At 44.3% G+C, this 21,847-nt stretch overlaps 2 protein-coding genes across 4 annotated transcripts in view; both read right to left on the bottom strand.

Annotated features, from left to right (window-relative positions):
* Positions 1–5,411, bottom strand: part of LOC124192142 — a 29,394-nt gene extending 23,983 nt beyond the window's left edge. The window contains exons 1-2 of one of the 2 annotated variants that reach the window (XM_046585319.1): positions 4,742–5,397; positions 2,521–3,641 (exon numbers count right to left, since the gene is read on the bottom strand). In XM_046585319.1, the coding sequence (XP_046441275.1) occupies positions 2,521–3,498 (978 nt within the window). In that variant the 5' untranslated portion in view covers positions 3,499–3,641; positions 4,742–5,397. Of the gene's footprint in view, positions 1–2,520; positions 3,642–4,741 lie in introns of both variants that reach the window. The other variant, XM_046585320.1, reaches the window with a different exon arrangement.
* Positions 5,412–13,297: 7,886 nt separating this feature from the next.
* On the bottom strand, positions 13,298–21,719 carry LOC124192259. Of its 2 annotated transcripts, none has more exons than XM_046585476.1 (5): positions 21,636–21,719; positions 19,702–19,815; positions 17,850–18,304; positions 14,541–14,846; positions 13,298–13,897 (listed from the first exon to the last, which is right to left on the bottom strand). In XM_046585476.1, the coding sequence occupies exons 3-5, from the start codon at positions 17,959–17,961 to the stop codon at positions 13,437–13,439; spliced, it is 879 nt and encodes a 292-aa protein (XP_046441432.1). In that variant the 5' UTR covers positions 17,962–18,304; positions 19,702–19,815; positions 21,636–21,719; the 3' UTR covers positions 13,298–13,436. The 2 variants fall into 2 exon arrangements, with proteins under 2 accessions (XP_046441432.1, XP_046441434.1); XM_046585478.1 differs by lacking the exon at positions 21,636–21,719 and adding an exon at positions 20,181–20,277.
* Between the last annotated feature and the right edge of the window lie 128 nt (positions 21,720–21,847).

Below are 21,847 nucleotides of genomic sequence, written 5' to 3' on the forward strand. Positions count from 1 at the left end.
GCTGGATAGCAGGCGTATATAGATGTGTGTGTGTGCAGTGCCGCCGCAATTGCGCTGGGTGATTTGCTTTAATTGTTTGGGGCACACCCAAAGCTAATCAAAAGGCGACGCCGACCGAAGACAATAAGAGAATGGGAAAAGGGAAAATAAGAAAAAAGACGGAGAAGCTGAGAAGGGAGAGACAAGAGAGAATGATGGGATATTGCACACTGCCGGGGCGGAAATGCTAGTCGTCGTCGTGTCTCCCTCCCAAACAGCAAATCGATTGGGAACCCCCCTCCACAGCACTATACTATAGCTGGATATATAGAGATGAGCCCAAGTCTATACACACATATACAGTTGCTTTTGTGCTGTGTGTGAAAGGCCGGGTTGCGATCTGCTCCCAAACTGATCCCCCGCACCAAATTTCAATTTCCTGACGCCGGCGTTCAAAGAGCGAAATTCCGCCGCCCCCCAATTTTTTTCTTCCGCAGCAAAATGGACTTTGGGTGTTAATGTAGTATAGGGCGGTGGAGCTGGCCAGTTGGAAGGAACTTGGGAGCGCGTCAGAGACGTGATGCTGTGGCCCAAAAGGCAAGTTACGATTCACTCTGGTGGGTTGACAGGCCGACGCCCTTGAACCGAAACAGCATTAAGGGTCGAGCGACAGCAGCACAAGTGACGACGTGATTGAAAAACCCCACCAAAAAATAGTCCAAAGGGTGCGGTGATGGTTCTCCGTACGAAAACCGACCTAACCTTTAATGTACTACCCCAAGGTATTGTCGTGCTGGCGTCACAGAATCGCAGCCAATATCACATGACCAAAGTGGTGATTCCTATATCTATTATTAAGTCTAACAAGATCCAGTTTCACTTCTTGAGCTGGTGCTGTGGAGCTGCTAGAGAGACACTCTGCCAACTTCTAATAGCTTTTCTAGTCGCCTTTTATATAATACATGTCCTCGGCCAAAAGTCAATCCTTTTACTGTACCAGGAGCAAAAGAGTCTCAAAGGTCGTCATGTGCTGTTGCTGGTCAACCGAGTCGGCAGCTTTACGCACTTGACTGGCAGGTAGGCTATATAACCGTACCCCTATTTCTCAAAATCACATCGGAAAAAAAAAAGAAAATACTCGACGCTGGCGCCTCCTATCGATTTGAATGTGCGTCCATCTGACATCACAGGAGCGAGGAGAGAGACTCTCTGTTGAGGCGGAACGGGCACAAGGCGAAAGTGAATAACAATGGATTGAAAAACTTGGAATTAAAGTCATCGGTTGGTACAACTTATTTGAAGGACCTGCAAGAAGTTGGTCAGTGTGTGTATGCACTCTACCAAAACGTTGTAAGGATCTATTAAAGAAATGATGGGAAGCACGACTCAAGACCCATCGCCGTGCTGCATGGCCACGCACTCCGGCGGAAAGGTTGCAGCCGTATATAGACGAGGATTAGGTGGAATTTTTTGAAAAAAAAAAAATTTTTTTATTTCTTTCTCCCTAGACTATACTGTATAGTGCTCCAGGCTATTGAATGCCCTGATGTACATTTGCGAGCAGAAAAGCTTGCAGCTTTTTCCGCCCCACCCTTTCAGGATTTTTTCTTTTCTGATTCGGTTCAAGGTTTTCTTTGTTGTTTACTTCGTCATGGTTGTGTGTATAAGCATTTGGGTAGGCCTGCATCCTGCATACGGTCCTCTCCTATTTTTAGACAAGGCCGTTTTTGCGCTTCCTGTTTTTTCCGGTTCATTTTTGGGCCGTTTGCATGGGCAATAAGTCGACGGTCGTTTGGCCAGAGAATAAAAACGACACATGATTTACTCGCGTATGGCCTCGATTTGTTTGAATATAAAGAAAACGAGGGTCTCCCCCCCCTTTTTTTCTTGATTCCATCAATTCCAGCAACGCCCACCATAACCGGAAGGACTTTTACCATCTCCAAAGAGGCAAAAAAGGAAATCCCGTCAAGAATGCGAATATCTCTTGCTCCGGGAAGGAACGCGGGCGCGGGTCGGGTTCAAGCGCACGGCAGCGTAATATTACGCAAATAGTACGGCGGCATGTATTATATAGCGTCGAATTCGCTACGGAATATAATTTGAATTCTGCGCGCGGGCGACATGAAACACAAGAGCCAAAACCAGCAGAGCCAAAAGTGCACAACCGCCGCGCATCAGTAAATGGCCGGGTTGTCGCCATCGCGCTGCCGGCGGAGCCCAGCATCCAGCAGCGCTGGGGAATTGAATTGCAAAGGAAAACGACCGTGCAGCACAGCAAAGCGCACATCATATAAAGAAATAACCGGAACTAATAAATCCGCAAGACTTGGAAAGCTGCTGCTGCGCACAGCCTTGATTTCACTTGGAATAAGGAATACATGAATATATCAAAGGAATGATCTGGTACCCTTCTAGACATTACGATTCCGACTGTTGCGCGTGTCTTATAGCGCCTGATCTATTCGAGTTCATTTAAAAGAAATGAAATGGAGGATGACTGAAACCGGGAGCAGCTAGGATTACGACGGCATCACATACCTCGCATTTGGGGAATTCTCCCTGGGGCGTTTCCTTCTTCCATCCGAGCAGAGGCGGAATGGAGACGAGGCCGCTCAGGATCCAGACGGTGGTGATCATGATGACACAGCGCTCGGGCGTCCGCTTGCGCAGGTACTCGATGGCGTGAGTGATGGACCAGTAACGATCCAAACTGATGAGGCAGAGGTTCATGATGCTGGACGTGCAGAGGAGGACGTCGACGGCCGAGTGGACGTCGCACCACCACTGGCCAAACACCCAGTAGCCCATCATCTCGTTGGCCAGAGAGAAGGGCATGATGATGGCGCCCAGCAGACAGTCGGCCACGGCCAGCGAGCCGATGAACCAGTTCTGAATGCCCTTGAGCGAGCGCTCGGTGGCGATGGCGATGATGACCAGAATGTTGCCGCCAACGATGATGATCATGATGAAGGTGACAAAAATGGAGGCGATGACCAGACCCAGCGGCGTGTAACCGCTCGGGTAGACGGGACTGGTCCACCAGTTAGTCCCGTTGCCATCGCCATCGGCCTCATCGAAAATGACGGCGTCTTCTACCTCGTCGTCTTGGTCCTCCTCCACTTGGTCGTCGTCGTCGTCTTCCGTCTCGTTCAGATACGACGTCCAATTAGTGTCAGAGCTCAATTGGAGTAGAAACTCGTTTTCGGATGACGGCGACAATTCCATCGAGTCGGACAACTCTTGGCCAGCAGCATCATCAGAGTCTGACCAGCTCCAAAGCGCTTCTCCTCGGCTGCTGGACCTGATGTCGGTGGCCGTCTGAGCGGCAGCAGCAGAGACGTCCAGCACCAGAGTCGCCATAAAGGTCACCACCATCACCAGCGCTAGAGCCGACTTCATCCTCCTGCCACGGCAGTCGTCAACATCAGTCAACATGGACGTCATGCGGAGCCGCCGGGGCGTCAGACTCTGATGATGGTCCAGTCTGGGCGGTGGCAACAGCAGCAGTCGGTTCATTAGCGGCAGAAGTGATACTACTCTCCAAAGGACACAAGACACGGCCAGCAGTTGTAACAACAGCAAATAATCTATGACGATTAGGGAAACGGTAACCGGAGCGACGATTGGACGACGTCATCCCTGAATAAAACCAACAAACTCTAAAAAAATAAAATAAAATAAACAAATAAATAAAGAAATAAATCGACGCTTTGATTAACATCTAGCACCGTAGGCTATACAGGCTTGTTGCATCTGATGACATTGGCGTATAACAAACAGGGGTAGCATGGCAACAAGAAAAAAAACAAAAATAGGTAAAAAGATCAATCGATTAGATGCCCTTACGTCATCTTTCGTTGACCTGGCCGTCCGTCAACGACTTTTGTGTTCCTTTTTTAGTTTTTTAATGTTGAAGACCGTGGCTATTTTAGACGCAGAATTTTTTTTTAAACTTTTGGCCGACGCCCAGTTTCTTAAAAACTGGTGGAAATGTCACGCACCTACGGACACAGTGTCTTTCATCGGCATCTTTTCTTATTTCGTATGCAAGTCAGACGATAGTGACAATAATGACGGGAATATCAGACAGATGAAAGACAAAAGGGTCCGATTGATCTGGGCGTCCAACTTGCCGTGAAAAGAAACGAAGCAACTTTATTACATTGTAAAAGTCGTGTATAATTGAATTCTGTTGGTACTTCAATAATTGATCGCTTGCAAATTGGCAGGGCAAATTGAACTAGTATGTGTCCGTTGGAGCGTTTTGGTTGGAAAACGCAATCCAGTCGGTTTACATTACAAAATTACGTCACCAAGGCGACAGCACGTAATATTCTGAACATATGCAAATTCCGGAGATCGTCTTTCCGTTTTAATTAAATGTCGCATTTCTCTTATATTACGTGTAAGGCTTCGTAGCTCGAAAGAATGATTTAATAATTTCCAGAAGTGACGCCTAGCAAGTTTGCCTTTGTTTGGTTTTTCCAGGACGGATTCCGCTTCGGTGGAAACGTTGAAAGAAAAAAGAGATCTACATTACCATCCAATATTTCACACCGTGCTGGGTTTTTAAAATTGTATTATACAATATAATACCGCCGCTTTTCCCATTTGAAAGGAGCAGATGGCAATAAGTGAAAATTGTTCAGATAAGATATGTATACATCAGCAGTTGATTAAATGCGCAAGCTATTTTATGTAATGATTCAATCAGCCAAATGATAATGAAACTGTTTTTTTATAGAGGTGCTGCACTTACAATTTGACTGTTGGCTTGATAGTCGGTCACTGATGCTGGCTATATATAGGGTTCATGTTTATGTTGTTGTTATTCCTGGCGTTTGTCCATTTCGGAGAAATAACTTTGCAAAATAGACGACACTGTCGAGAATAAATTGCCGGGTCTTTTATTTTTATAGCCACTTTCGGATGAACGATCAGAGTTTTCCTCTTTTTAACACTGGGCACAGAACAACATGTCGATCACTTTTGATGGGCAACTAATCAAAGTCGTTATTAACAATCAACAATGCCTCGAATAATTTAATGGTCGAGCGTCACTACGACGTAGCGAAGAATAAATAATAGGGCGCAATAATAAACAGCCTGGAGATGATTTCAGCAGCATATAATCACATTAACGCGATTTCTCTTTTGCTGCGCTCTGCTGCTGAAAATCAACAAATCTGATATGAAGAAAAAGGGATAAGGGTGGGTAGGGTAGGCTGTCTAAAACTCTCTAATTCTCTACTAATATTACTGGTGACAATAAAAACCCACACGTCTATATAGAGTAGCGCACGTCCGCGTTGCTGGCTGCCAACTACTTGCCATCGGCCGCCCGGTTGAGACTTTTCACCACTAGCTGCTCCGTGACGGATGCGAGAGAGACGAAAAGTCCGCGCACAGCAGCAGCCGCCGCCGCTCACGGAGGGGTGAACTGGGTGGAATATGTGCACACACACGCGGGACTCGGAAAAGGGCGGAAAGGGGTGGTGGGAGGTTTTGGCTGTTGCTGAGTATAAGTTGGACTGAGAGAGAAGAAGTGGATCCCCCCTTGTCGTCCGGGCGGAACCGCGTCGCCCTATCTAACGTGTGCCGTCTCAACTTGCGACGCCTTATGGCAGAACGCAGGCGCGGGAATATAGCATCGAACAAGACATTCCTCATATCTTTCACGCGGCGTTCAAACCAGCCGCAGCAGCAGCATACGTATGCACACATGATATATAGTACTAACTATATAGACGCAGCGCACGGATAATATATGTATTATTATGTATTACTGGGCAAATAGTTGGCCAGCCACGTATACAGTATATAGTAGATATAGAGATGCATATACAGGCAGCCTTTTTACTTATTTGTTTGTGAGCCGCGATTTTATTTTTTGACACGCCCAACTTTTTGTTCTCCAAAGGCTTTTACAACAGCTTCTTTTTCCTTGAGTTGGCGCAACTTGTTACAGAGCGGCAGAGCTTTCTCTGTCAATACACACGCACAGAGAGAGAGAGAGAGAACAGTGTGCTGCTGGGGGGTGTTTGTCTATTCTGTAAAGTTGCATTCCTTTGACTATATACCTATGAAAATGCTGCCTGTGCTGCTGCTGCGCTTCAGCTGCAACTTACAATTTCTAACACGGCAGACACGCGCCTTTCTTATTCCCACAGTTTTGTACATTCAAACTTTTCCGGCCTGCTGATAATGTGAAACGAAGGGCGATAATAATACGACAGAAAACGACCACAAAGAGATTTTGAGGAGCACAACAAAGAAATCAATAAAGAGCAGCCAAAACATATACACGGCAGCAGAATTAGAAATGCTCCCCAGTTTTTTTCACGCATCGATTATTTTCGCTGGGATCGTTTACTTTGCGAATCAATCCTCCCTGCTGATGCTGCCCCCCGTACTCATGTGCAGCTTTATACTGTATTGTATAATACCCATACGCGCGGTCATAAAAGATACGATCGAGTTTCGGGACGGAAAAAATATACGTGAGATATATCCATTGTGGTTTGACGTGCGGATCAAGAGCATCAGATAATACGACATTAAAATGTGAAGAGAGACCCCTTTAAACACTCCCGAGGGGTGGGTCTGGCAGCACATCTATCGTCAACCAGCCGCGCGACCAGCAACTGCAGCAGCGTTCATCCTCTTGAGTTGCAAAAAAATCGGCATGATTGAAATCACACGGTAAAAAAAGAAATTTAAAAATATTTAGACGCCAAGAGATATTGAATAGTCGCGCATTTTCCCGTCGTGGCTTTTCACTTGGGCCGTTTTTTTCATCGGCAACCCAACAGAGATAAAAAAAGACCTTTTTTCCCATTTCGTTGCTGGGCTCTTCCTAGCTCGTCGTCCGTCCCAGCATCCCATTGAAAGTGAATTTTCCTTTTTCCCGGTTGGAAAATTGATATATCAATCGAAGAGTTGATTGCCGTTCGTTGGGAATATTATATGGATTCATCAACCGCCATTCTGCTTATCCACACACACATGGACTTGCTCTTCTGTTCAATCCCATAATTGTGACGGTCGGTCCTTCAAAAAATAAAAACCCGAGTGCGCATTAATAAATAAATAAATCCGCCATCGCTATGAGGGTCGTCAACGTGTCTAGTGACGTAGAAAGTGATTTCCTTATTATTATCACCAGCAACTCTTTCGTTAAAAGCAGCACGCTACATTCAGTCTCTCGGGCAACCACAGCAGCTGGATTTTTATATATGTACGAATGTCTTCGCGAATAAATAAAATGCAATTCCTCGATAAAGTACAACTTCGCGACGTTCCCGGTGACTCTATTATTGAGCCAGCCATGAATCCGGTCATTTTTATGATTAGCGTGTTGCAGCACTTGTGCCGCCGGTATAATCAATAAAAAGCCACTCTCTCCATCGGCGATTTTCACTTTTCACCATCACATCAGACATTGTAACTGCATCGACCTAACCATTTATATGGGCAATTTTTGTTTTTATTCTGTATATTACGTGGGAAGAAAGCGTCTTTGACGATTGGCAGTTAATGGATGCTGGGATTGATGCTGGTATATAATGGTTAGCCTATATAGAATGCTTTAGAACTCTATTTGACGCGAGTGGGCTGTGATGTATATCTCTTTCGATAGAATTGGATGACAAGATCAAGGAAATGTGTATCAACTCTATATGTGCTGTGCCCATTGTTTCACCCAAAAGTTCCGTCCCAGAGTTCCAACGACACCCACAGCAGACGGGTCGTCTAATGCTGTGGGAAGTTGGTTTTCACCGGCGTTTTGATGCTGATGCGCTGGCTCGAATTCGGGGAATAGCAATTGAAAAGATCTCCCTTTCGGCTGGGCGCGCATTTATACAGTATATATAATACAGATTCAACTGCGTATGAACAAGCTACTTTATACAGCCACTTTAGTTGGAGGGCTTTAAATATCTAAATATTAGCTTGCTATTCGCAGCATATAAAGAAGCGTAATAATCGAAATCACTTTGATCCTATTGGTGGGTCTCGAAGGTTATCTCTATATTTACCGCTAGCGATATGACTGTTGTATGCACACAGCGAAAAATGTTATTAGCTTTTTTTTCCTTTGGCATCACCTCCCAATCATTCTGTGATTCACTTTTTCTTTTATCTGTCGTTATTGGCCGGATGTACAACTTGGCGACTTTTTCTTCCTCCCTCCATTTCCTGTTTTTCGCTCTCCCGCGCGGTGTCGAATGATGACCCCGATCTTTTCAACATTTTTCTTTCCCCCCCATATAAATCAAACTGTAATCACATCACCGAAAGCTTTTTTTGAACGTCTGTGGGGATATCTCCGTCGCCGAAAAAACAAACAATTCACGATGGCGCGTACTATGCGCGATTCAATTTTGATTCTTTTTATTTTAGTTTAGATATAGGCGACGCCATTAGATCGTCAAGTGTTTTTGAAATCATCAAATAGAAATTAAACCCTCTGAGGAGGGGGGGGGGTCTCCGAGTTTTTGTGTTTGTGCCTCTTCTCTCTACTTCCCCCAACGGCCTTTTGTCAATCAACACAACCGACGACAGCAGCAACTCACACAGAAGCACTTGTTCTGCTGCTTTTTAGCCCTTGCCGGTTCGTCTGTTGTTCCATGAGAGGAGCAAAACAAAAAAGGAGGAAAAGCGGACGGCGAAAAGAATATTTATAAGACAAGTCGTCAAATATATGTGTACGTATATACTACATGCGGATAATAAAAAAAAAGGCACCGGGAACAAAGAGAAAAACAAAAAAAAATTGAACAAAACTGCAGATACACATAAAGAGTAGTACACGCTGATCAAATGATGATGAAGAGTTCCGTGTCAATAATTGGGCGTCGCGTTCGATGCAAAATGAACCTTGGATGACTTTTGGTTTCTATATAAATTTTTATATTCCAGACAGATGCAGGTGTATAGTATCGGCGGCTTATACATATTATAACGGAATATGCAGTCAAATCGGGTCGGCTGCATGGCCGATACTGTTGTCTGTGTCATCGATAGTATGGAATGTCGTCGTTTCAATTTTCCGAGAACAGTATGGCAATAAGGGACTATAATATTCGTGTCGCAAAACATTTATTTATAAGTAGACCGGGGGCTTTTTCTCTGCTGTGCTTGAACATATCTTATATATAGTGTGCCCTCAACATGTACACATCAAGGTTCATTTTTGGTCCTTGTATACAAGTCACGCTATTACAACCGATTTTCTATTGTTTGCGAATATAAAAGCGAACAGTTGTTTTTCACAATTTGCCAATTCAGTTTTGGCACAGTTAGAACAATTCAAGTCGAATATCTTTTGTATGCCCTGATATATATATAATTCATAAGTCGTGGATGATGTACGTCATCACGTATACGACTATTACGTCATAGTAAAGATTTTAAAGATATAATATTTCCTCGAAACTTTCTGTCGAAGTTTTTCCCTACAGACGCTTTGTTGCATCATTCGTTTTCTTATCCGAAGCTAACAACTTCATTAACCCTTCATATTGATCTCTTCATCTGAAAGAGCCACCAACATTTTGTCTCAAGGAAATAATAGTTAGAGACTTAAAAAATGTAGGTGGTATATATCTTATATTAAGGGAACAAATCATATAGCGGAGTTTCGGTCTGACCGTCTATATATAGTATTACATGTACAGAGAGATGAATTATCTCTCTTGTAAAAACTTTGCTTTTTCGCTTGCCCTCATTCCAGCATATCTTGAGTTTGGCCAAAGTTTTTGAAAAGTTCAAAGACTGTCAAGTTCAATAGTCTTTGATATAACACTGCGCGAGTCCTAACTTTGGCCCATAATTCTTTTGCCTGCGCAATCCAGCTTCCTGCATCTCTTGTCTTGCATTGATTGTATATATAGGACACCGGGAGTCATAATATTTTGACACTCCATTTTTTGATGGTCGTAAGTTAGCACACACCTTATAAGTCTCTGGGCGGAATCCGATGATATCTCGCCCATTTTCCGGGAGTGAGCCGCGGCGATCCCGCGAGTCGATTCCGGAATTTTTTTTATTCCCCGTCCCTTTAACTTCTATACAGTATATATAAGTAGGTACATTACGTAATTGTGGGAGAATCGTCGTCCTCGGGTAATGCATCGAGATGGGGGAGAAAGCTGCTGATTGGTCAGTGACTGAGAACAGCATCATCAGCTGATCCCGCGATGTGACAAAACGATTCCTCGGGTTAGATTCCGTGTGACGTGCTGGTTGTGACGGCGAACAAACAAATAGCCAACGTCTACTCTTATTACTGTGTTCTTTTTGCTGCTGCTGGATGTCGTTTCTTGCAGTCACGACTATATCCAGCACACAACTTTGGCTTCTTTCTTGCCAACGTGGCTATAGCTCGTGAACAAAGAGGCGGAATATAGCTCCGCCGATCGCGGCCCGTCTCGTCGCTCTAGGGCCAAGCAACAAACAAAAACACGACAGGCGGACTAGCAGCAGCAACAAGAAGCAAAGAGAGTCAGACAACAAAAGAAATCTTGAGACAAACCAAAAAAGAAATAAAAACCGAATAATACAAGGCATCCAGCCTAATAGCTCGCACGCATCTTCTTAGATTATCTATGCTGGTTCTGAAAGAAAAAGAAGAAATGAGCGCGGTTATGTATTATTGGCCTATACATGCGAGACTATTAGAATGAAATGGGGTTGACATTATACGTGCTGTATAGTAGGCCTTGTGCGTCGAGATAAAACCATAAAAGACGACGTTTCTAGGACAACCTAGAGTCTTTGATTTCATTGGCTGCTTTCATCTGTCAAATATAAAGCCTCGTAGCCACCATTAAGGCTGATATATGTACATATACGGAAGATATATATATACATACACATGGTAGACGACGACGAGTAACTCTTGGGATATCTTCTTCCATCTCGGCAACGCGTTCTTTCGAAACCCAAATAATATGTAGCTATACTACTCTATACAACGTGTATCGGGGAGGAGTTGCTGTCTATTACGTACGTTGTTAAAGGCTTATGATACCGCCCACACAAAACGAATATCTATAAATGTATATAGTTGGATATAGCCTATACTAATACTAGAGCGTCTACATTGATTTCTAAATACGCGCGGTGTTACACGCTCTGTACACAATTGTAGTAAACCGACAGGTCGCAAGATTGAAACGGGGCATTAAGAATCGCTCTAGATGAATGACGCCTGCTCTATATAGGAAAATAAGGAAAATTGTATACCGCAGCAGCCATCGAGAGAGAAGCTGTACACGGGAATCACGCAGAGATCCTCTTGTGCTAGCTGCGATGTGTTGCTGCTGCGCTGCGGTTGCCAGGCAGCGTTATAGTTTATTTATCCTGTGCGGTTGGAGCTCTTGCGCTCGCTATATACACTTCATGCTGCGCCTATGCATATCCACCGCCTTAGAGTAAACGAAGTGAAAAATCACGTACGAATTTCAAATCAAACGAGAAAAAAAAAATACATTATAAAGGCTTCTATACATCAGACTAGAAAATTCACGAGCTGTATAAATGCTCTACTACTGTATAGAATTGCTGCTACCGTGTGTATCGTTTCGTTTCAAACGAAAATCTGCCGTGTGAGCTATAAATCATTCTTTAAATATCAAAAGGTTTTCTTTTTTTACACCGGAGCGGATGATACATGAACGGTGTTGGCTTTGTTGTCCTATTTACGCCATCAGCGACAACACAGAAGACGACGTGTACTATATGTACCTACTCTTTTGAAGCCCCATCAACTTGTCTTTTGCCTCCGCATTTTCTTATAACACAGACCCAGCGCCTCATATTTCATATTCGGCGAAATTGCGCAGCACCAGGTGGGATGCGCCTGCTGACGTCACTTGGCATCTAGCGACATCACATTTAAAAGTCTATACAGTATATCAGCAAATTGTCGACTCACGCGGATGCCTCGTATACCTATATATACTGATGGCGCTCCACTGATGTGTGACTTGACGTCAAACGAATAGTATAGTAGCTAGTCATACTGATTACCTATAAATTCATCTATCCATATCCGTCGGAGGCAGCAGTCCCATCTCATTAGGGCCGTCAAGTTTCCGAAAGAAAAGTCATCCGGAGTTGTTAAACTTTTTCTTCTTTTTCGTCCTGTCGCAATTTGACTCCCCCCGCTCTCTTCCATCTGGATATGTATTTGACACACACACAGCATGGCACATTCATCGTGTCACAGATCGAACGGCAGGAAGACGGATGAGACGGAGTCAACTCCCGCAGATCAATCTTGATCCTCACACTCGCGCGCCTTTTCTTGTGGGTTTTGATGTGTGTGTGTGTGTGTTGTACGGTATGCAGCAAAGGAGCAGTGCGGGATTTCTAAATATATATAAAAGGAGAGCAGCATCCTATCTGATTCGAGTTGATGTGCGTGTTGCCGTGTAAATGACTCGTCGATGATCCATCTTGGGTGGGGAGGCAACACGAGCATGCCAACGGCGACAGCCCAACACGTGGGGTTAGGAGGACGACATGAATGTGCACAGCACACACACACGGGGGTCATTGGGAAATCCGATCACGCCCCGTCAACTCCCGCATCAGAGTCTGTCGGGGGCCAATATGCTCGACGACACACGTAACGCAGCAACTATCGGCTCCAGGCCATTTGAGAACTTCCAAAGAACTATATAAGACTGCTGTCGCTCCTGCTGCACTACCTGGATTGAGCCACGTGAGACATTATATACGGTATAGTGGTGGTGGGTATATATAACATGAGACGCTCAACCCAATGTTTAAAGGTCACCAAATGCCATCCAATACGATGGGGGGGATCTATATACTCTGATCAATGGCGTCGGCATATACGGGGGTAATGTTTAATTTCATTCCCGTTTTCTTCTTCGTGAAATGCAGTTTTTCTTCCGGTTGTATAGAACTCGACAGGATTCTAGTCATATCGTTCGGTGTGGAGTCTGCAAGTGCAGGACTGACGTGCCAATCTAATAAATTCTTGTCTAGGAGAGTCGAACAGGAACAGCACCGGGTCCAATCGACAGGTTTAATCAAATGTTGTTGTCTATATAGACGTTTCTGTCGCTCTTACTGCATACATATGAAATTGGGGAATTTCAAATTTGGTTGCAGCATTTTCAGATCGATTACACACGGTCCCTTTCATTTTCCCTGAAGTTGCTGGATAGGCCCTATATACCGACATCTATAGGCCCTGCTGGAGCTATACCAAACGGCGTCAACTGTCTAAACCCAAAACACGTTGGAAAATTGTTGACAATATTGGATGCAGCAGCTGTAAATTTAGTACAAAGTGTATTATTGTCGTTTAGGATACATCTTGATCAGGATCATTACCGTACGTGGGACATCACTCGATGTGAAACGGGATTGTCGCCTTCCCCCAAAGGATTCCGCGTGTTTTTGGCTGATTATCGTCACTCAGCACCGCCGGTAACTCCAGGATCGACGGCACCTTCGTCGTCAAAGTAATAGTCGGAGTCGACATTGCCGACAGCTGATCGAGTTTCCTTGTTAACAGGATCGCTCATGACATCAATCGAACTACTGGACCGATGGTGGTGATGCGAATGCGATGAAGGGGCTGGAGATGAGGACGGTGTTAACTGTTGTTGCTGTTGTTGCATCTCGACTTGAGTTCCGGGCGGAAGGAATAGGGTCGACCCGAAGGGAATTGTCACTTTGGCACCAAACGGCAGAGTCATAACGCTCCCATGCGTGTGCTGCTGGCCGTGTCCAGGTGGATGGGCGTCGGTAATCGGTGGGGATGTCATTCTACCGGGCATACTCGTCGTCCAGTGGGGCGTAGGAGTTGTTGTTGTTGTTGATTCCGGCATCACAGTCGAAGTTGTAGCTCCCGGCAAGACACTATTGCCGACTAAGTGGGGAACAAAGTTACAAGTCATGAATTAATGAGGATTGATAAGACGTCGCTAATGGCTAGCCTACGCATACAGTAACTGTAGGCTTAATTCCAACGAATAAACTTGCACGGGTAGTGCGTTCAAGATTTAAAAAATCCGACCTTTTTCTTTTTAAATAAATGTTGGACAGCCTCCTTTTTTAAAATATCCTTTGGTTGATTTGTTTTGTTAACTATACGGACCTGTAAAGTCTAGCACTAATGATATTGAGCTGCTAATTACAGTCGGCACATCAGACGGCCGTTGTTCGAAATCAATTTCAATCAACTGGGGTAACTAGAGCATTGAAGCAGAAATCCGGAATTTTCCATTTTCGCAGGATGTGAAAACAGGAGAGAGAAATTTCAATCCCCCCCCCCCAACCCTGAATGTGACGTAAACACTCCCACGTGCGACAACAGATTTTAATTGTGACAAGGGAACTTTATCGGGTTCATTCTTTGGCTGGTGAAGAAGTACGTGAAATAATTGGTGGAACGCAAGTTAGACAACAGCTGCTGGCGGCCCATGTCTGGCGTACTCAAGGAACCGACGTTGCTGTCCATTGGGATTCCCAACTTTGTCCCCCCAAGTATAAGAAAGCCAATTAAAACTTACAGATGAGGGGTCGTTTGGAGCAATCGACGCGATGCTTCAGCCGACATTCTTGCAGCCCGTAGTCAAAGGCCATGCCGATGGGGCAGAAGAGTCCGACGTACTTGCCCGCCGAGCAGACGTAATATTTGTCGCAATACGTATCGTCCGGGATGCGCGACAGGGCGTTGAGATCGCAGGGGCGTTGGGTCAATTCCACCGTCCTGACCGGCTGGACGCTGCCCAGCGTGGCTTTCTGGATCTGCAGCGGAGTGCTGGGCACCGCCAATCCGACGCCCGTAATGGCCGCCCACGCTAATCCTCCTCCTCCTATGTGGAACGTAATAAAACAAATTGAGAACATTCAATGCTGCTGCTGCTGCTTCTGTTTCTTTATTGATTCAAGCTGCTTCAACGAATTTCTCGCTTCAACACCCTTCGTGTGTGCTGCTGTGCCACGGTCCAGCGGATCTTGGCGACGAGAAAGAATTGAGCGTCAAATACGAATAAAAAAGAAGAAAAAGAAGAAAAACTGGACGGAGATGGATGAGAGTGTAGAGAGAGAATGCGAATAAAAGGGACAGAGTAAGAGCTCACATACATATAGTACTGGACGCGGAGGATGAGCGATAAGTCGCTTACGAGCTTGGAAGATATAAAGAGACTCGAGTTCGCCCCCCTGACTGCGCCCAATGCGCTCTTTCCGGCTACCTATTAGCGCGCATTAGGGTATTTTGAATGAAAACAAAACAGGTGCAGCACCAGACATACCGCAGGCAACACTTGCGGATGTGATACATCACGAAATGTGAGGAGTGCGTCATTAGAGACGGAATGTTTTCCGCATTTTTCCCACTACAATCAGAGCTGGCAGCAGCAGCAGCTTTTGGGTGAAAATGTCGAAGCAAAACCTCGTGGGGATTTTGTGTAAGCACATGGTGCGGGGACGGGGGATAACGAAAATCGATGATCTCGGTTGCATAGCCCCGCCACTCTTTTTTACTCTGTGATCAGGTGGCCAGAGGGAAGAAAGATCTGCAAATCGATCAGCAGCGCGCCATAATAAGAGGATGTGTGCGCAGGGCCATGTGGCGAAATCGCATCAAGTTGATTAGTAGTCTCGAACCTGCCGCTTCTACTGAAACTTTTTTTCTTTTAATAAGGAAAAAAAAAAGTTATTAATAGCTTCTGGCAGGGAGTTTGAAAATTAGCAAGTGAATCGAGAAAAGCCATGACGACCGGTCGGAAACTTCCGTAAATTCAGCAAAATCAGCAGCGTTGATCAATACGGCATTCCCACCCCCTAATGTTTATAACTTACAAAACTGCAACATGTTTATTTTCAAACGGTATGGATATTCCAAATGTTTAGAGAGAGAGCCCAGCCGGATCTGCTGCGTTGTTGTTGTGGCACGGCAGATCGTGCCATACCGAATAAACATGTTGAAACAATTACATTTAGTGCGTGTTGTCCATATGTTATTATTCCCGTGACGTGGATCGGACGGACTATGGTACACGTACTGGACTTTGCGGGAAAACGTCAACAAACAAATAAAGCCAAAACAGGTCAGCAGAAGTAAACCAACAAAGTGAAAAATGAACTCGACCCTTTTTTTCTCTCCCCCCTCGTCTCCGATGCTAAGAGTTGGGAAAATAATCCGACAAAATAAAAAGGAGAGAAATGGGGATAAAAACAAAAAGTTGTCGTGTACAAGAATGCCGAAAACAATGACGCAATTGGAGGAAAAGCAAAACGAAATGGGTAACAGAGTCCGCCTAAGTGCCTGCCCACGGCGATGTATCGAGACAATAACAAGACGGGAGAGAAACGGAAAAAGAAATAGCCTATAAAATCAAGAGCTATACGATAAATAGCTGGGAGGGCTCTGTTTCTCTTGCGCCCTTCCAATTATATTTCGAAGATTATTAGATTGCTGTTGCTGGCAAAAGTCAACAAAAGCAAAAAACAAACTCACTTTAGGCTATACATCAAGATATATCTTCCCGATGTCGGAGAAAAAAACTATCCGTGTTCCGCGTATAATAACCGGGTTCATCGCAAATGTCATGATGAATGAAGAGAAACAAAAAAATACGCGATGATCTTTTATCGGATCTTGAAAGCTGCAAATGTTAGATCAAAGCTAATAAACAGGCGCCCCGTTATAGTATATAAAACATCAGTCGGCCGAACGCGGGCTCCTTGATTGCTATACGCGTCGGGTAGGAAAACAAACAGCCGATAACGTAATAAGCCCTTTAGGCGTCGTCCTAATACGCGCGGAAGTCATTCAATGGGATGTTGCGAGTGTTGGAGAGATCCAGCACTCGACTCTGCTTGTACATAATGGGCAGACATTACACAGTGAGGAGGAGGCCCCCTTTCATCAGCCTCCCGACATTCACCAGGCCTCTGCCGGCCGGCAGATTGATTCGGGCAGCAGCAGCCGACTGGATGAATTTCCTTGTGTCATTCGCACAAATGTCATGTGTGTCCGCCTTTATTTTTATCGCCGCCCGGTTCAGAGTGTCAAACAACCGCTGGGAGGGGGAGAAACGGACGCGTGAAACGAGACGGACGACGGTCAGGAGTGAGGAAAAGAAATGAAGAAAAAAGACGCACGACACATGGCCATCGAACGAGACTGTAGGGATCGTGGAGGGATATAAGGATCCACTTGTCGTTTGTGTCCGGCATTAGATCAAGTCAATATAAGAAAGAAAGAGGCAAAAGAAAATATCACCTCGAAAAAAGTAGTTGGGCAAGCAAGTCACAGCCATCGCAATATAAGACACGCCGTGGCGCATCCCGTCTATTATTGCATTGCATTGGCCGCCGTAGGGAACACACGTGGCACTTTATTTTTCGGGGGAAATATAATATTCCCGTCTTTCCTTTTTCTCTTTTTTAGTCTATTAGTATTATCTACGTCCCTTTCTCCTATCCTAGCCCTTAGATACAACAACAACAACAATATTACGATCTCATTTCGTCGTCGTCGTTGTTTTGTTTTTTCTCTTTACAAGGGAAGACATTGTACATCCGATCCTACAGTATAGCGACAAGTATCCCCCCCTCTTTTTTCCTGACTTTTTCTTCCGGCGGAAGAGATTACAATCACGAAGGGAGGGAGAAGAAGATTAAACGGGAAGATGGGAAGCTAATACAAGCGTATAATAGGATGCAGACTTTTATCAGAACAGACGATGACATGAAAGTATTATATAAGAAAAGAAGGAAAAGTCTGTGCAAAGTGAATGGCAAAAAAAAAAGAAAGTCGACGCCAGCGAGTCGTACATGTACTATGTACGTTCGATGGCAAAAAGTACCTGATAATTCCTGGTGCAGAGCTGACATGGCCAACAGCCATAGGAATCGGTGGACGGCGAATGGGGAGCGAGAAAGGATTGGGCCAGGCAGAGCATCGCTAACAGAAAACATTGTCTGGTGTTATTGCCGGGGAGAACTGCTCCTACAAATGGCGAGGCAGTGACTGCTGTTGCTGACTTTCTTCAAATTGGGCTTAACCAACACCAAGAGTTGGCTGCTGCGGATTGTTGTCACCATTTCACCAGCTGGAGCAGCACTATACGCATCTCTACCACCAATAAAGGGGCGATGAGAACACACCAGCAGCTGGAAGGAGATCCAGGTTCAATGATCCCAGCCGGCCTTGAGGAGGAGTTGATGATATCTCAAGAGCTTGGGCGCAGTCGAAAACAGAACCCATGGGCTCTCTTGGAACTAAAGGATGACTGGCCACCGGTCAAAAGGTCTCCGCTCTCTATAAACAGTAAAGTAATCTTGTCAATATTTGTTTCTATTTGATTCTCGGAAGGTAATTCTGTTCTAATATGACAAGATGAAACACACACACAGTCCTTAAACACATAACAAACAGAGTCCGGAAACACTAAGTTATTCCGGGGAGCACTAAATTTTCCTCGTCGTGACGTAACAAAATTATATCGCTTGTTATCATTACAGTGGGCCATAAATAGTTGGTGCGGCAATTACGTTGGCAGAGGTCGGATCGGGTCTAATGACATGGTCAAAATAAAGGTCGATGAAAATAAATGACAATCGCGACTTATTTTCGTGGTATTGGAAAAGAGAAAGCGATATAGTCGTTTCTGGGAATCAATGCTGCTGAAAACCTAATACATGTACTCTATAACTTTGCCGGACAGGAAAAAAGGGCGTCCAGTCTTTATCCTTTTTGGCTCCCCCCAAAAGATACCTATTCGCCTTCCATCTCCTGTGGGACGGAGGAACTGTCCATAAATACATATAGGAATTGATGGCATTAGATATTCGCGACTTTGGGATTTGCTTGGAGAAAAGGAGCTGGAGGAGAAAATGGGAAGGTATATAGTACAACATACAAGTTGAACAGGGGAGTGGCCAGAAGTGGGAATAGCAATTGAATCCGATCTGGGTGTAGCGCCAGCCTCTAGGTTTGCGCTTCCCATACTATAGAGAGGCCACAACAATAAGACGTTCGTCTAGACCCCCTTTCCATTGTAAATGTGGGTGCACAGCAACGGAAATGTTCTTGTGAAAAAGACGACAGCGCAGCGGAATCACACAAGCTGTGTGTCACCACACAACGAGGAATATAAGCTTAGATGGAAGACGGGACTTTGCTGCTGCCGGTCCGATCAGCGCCGCGAATCCTTTCAAGTGTGTGCAAAGCAAAAAGGGGAAGAAGAAGAAGAAGGGCCGGCACCGCGTATATATCTGTCATGATATTCCGGCTGCCAGTCGCAGCGCAATAATATACATCCCATCCATTGTAGTACCGTCTACAGGAATTTACAAGGAGCAAAAGAGCACGGCGGGCGCCTGGCTGACAGACTAGAAAAGTATCTCGGATCAAAAATATATATACGGACGGGGACACAAAAAGCTTTTTTCGGGTATATATAAGTAGACGGGAGAAGCTGATGAGACACACAGGCGCTCGCATATAAGTCGGCAGTCATCAAAAGTATAGAGAGGGGAAAGTATAAATGCACACAGTAGTACCGCGTGACTCTCTAGACTATACCATTAAACTCGGTCGGTCTTTGTTTGATTCCATCACCAAAAAGTAGATTGTTATTCGTATGTTGCGTCGTTGAGAATCTATACAGGCGCACATACACAAAAGAATAAAAAGTTCATGCAGTGGTAGTATACCTTGACTGTATCGCCCGCCTGTTGTTTATCGATTCGATGCAGTGCAGACTGGGGAATCAATCAATATGTTTTTCCTGGAATCATTTGGGATTGAGCCCAGTTGTTTTGCGTCTCCTTGATGAAAAACAAGCAAATACTTTGGGTTAGTCTTTTGTGTTGCTTCGATATTTAAATGGTTCGCGGAACGCAATAAAGCTCATGACGTTGGTATAAGCGCAAGTTATTTGCCGAGCTTATGGTTGGCCATAAATTATTATCATCTCCGACTGTCATGTCATACATTGGCCATGACAATCTAAGGTCACCGTCATGTCCAACTATAATATTCCGCGGATAACATCACAATGTTGCTGGCCTTTCTAAAAATACATTTTCCCTTTTTCCCCAGCTGCCTTTTGATTCAACTTGATTCGCTGGGGCGTAATAACTTGTCTCCACTTGTGTCCCAAAAATATATACAATAGCCTTTTTATACCTACCGTCTCTTTGACTTTGTAGACTCGAGTCACGGACCGTAAATCAACCGGATAATCCCCGAAAGTTGGTCGTCCTTTTCTTATTTTATATTGGGTCTATCTATATAGTTATTACAACAACAAAAAACCTGTCAATTCTGGGGGGAAAAATGATTCGATGTGGCTGGCTATAGGGAGCTTCATTATGATGTAACGAATACATCATATAAACTAAGAATATCGCTGATAATAAAGTACTTTCACCATGGATAGATGGCACAACCCCCAGTGATGAATATCCGGTTATAACAACAAACGAGAGTATATATGAAACCATGTCTTTGCTACGTGACTTCCACGTGAGGTTAGTTACATAACGCCATTGTCGATAATGTCCATGTACAACAATATTTCCAATGGGCCATCGGTCTTGTTTCCGGATCGAGCATATCTATCGAAAGTGATGCGGATGGCCTTTAGTATACATCTACTAGTGATATTCTTCATTGGCATTTCATGCCATCAAAAGGGATAAGGATCGAACGAGGTTGCGTTGTGTGCACTCGCTGCTGGATGTACTTACACAAGTACATGGACATAAAAGGCGATACGTAATACCCAGGGATACCCCACGGGAAATTGAGAATCTATCCGTTCTTCTTTACTCCCGCTATAGTTTCACGTTTCCCCAGCTTTCAGTAGAGCAGCTCTCCTTACCACAAAATACAGATAGGACTAATAAGCTAACCAGAACTTGCTATTCTCGTTCGCATCGTATTATATGCTGCAGTAGTCTTTAGAGTGAAAAACGGCAAACAGAGGTTGTTCACCAATGCCATTACTCCCTAATTGATACAAATCTAGTCTCATCTCTCTAATAACAGTCCGTCTTTATTGGCATCAAATCTAGCTAATAAGAAAGCACATAAGACTGAAATCGTTACAGAAAGCTTCCCAGAAATGAGACTTGTGCCGATCATCCAGCATTCCCAGAAAGTGATGGTAGAACAAACATCGGTGAGTGATAGTCGGTTTAATACCCAGTTTTAAAGTATTCAGGATTTCCCGAAATGGATTCTACCAGCCAAAGATTCTACTAGCCCACAAACTATTTGAAGAACAAAGGCAAGATAAAGATGTGACTAATTTGTATGCCAGTGTTTCGAGTGAAATAATCACATGTGGATTCAAGATGACAGACCAATTATAAAAGCCATACCTTTCTCTTCCGCCGCCATTGCTATGTATAGGCTAAGGCTATTATAGAATGGAAAACGCTTAGGCAAAAGCCCATGAAACTCAAGGAACTAATGAACTATTTATTCATCATACTATACTCTCATCATCTCGAAGGCGAAATGAATTGCTAATGATACTTTCAACCTCTATTCACTATACCTTATTTGAAGTGCACATTTCTTAAAAACATTCGAATAATCCGACCAATAATGCATGATAAAATAAAAATGGAGAACTTACTCAAAATGTCCATCCAGATCCACACTTTCGTGAAAAAACCCGCGAAAATCCTGTAAAAATCTGCAACCTGCTCCGCCGACGAACGATACAAACAATGAAAAGTCACCGACCAGCCGAAGCTCTGTTGCAATTCCAGCAATGATTCAAATAATTTTTTTCCAAGATAAATTGGCCACCAATTTTTTTTTAAATAAAATTCCTTAATTTACTAA

Source organism: Daphnia pulex, chromosome 4 (assembly GCF_021134715.1).
Source record: "Daphnia pulex isolate KAP4 chromosome 4, ASM2113471v1".
Classification (NCBI taxonomy): Eukaryota; Metazoa; Arthropoda; class Branchiopoda; order Diplostraca; family Daphniidae; genus Daphnia; species Daphnia pulex.

What these genes read in the sequence shown, in the direction of transcription:
- LOC124192259 (XM_046585476.1), bottom strand. Translation starts at nt 17,961, where the DNA reads ATGTTTTCTGTTAGCGATGCTCTGCCTGGCCCAATCCTTTCTCGCTCC. An exon ending in TCTGCACCAGGAATTATCAG is followed by an intron (nt 14,847 to 17,849) that starts GTACTTTTTGCC and finishes CGTTCCACATAG; the next exon opens with GAGGAGGAGGATTAGCGTGG. An exon ending in CTCCAAACGACCCCTCATCT is followed by an intron (nt 13,898 to 14,540) that starts GTAAGTTTTAAT and finishes TTCCCCACTTAG; the next exon opens with TCGGCAATAGTGTCTTGCCG.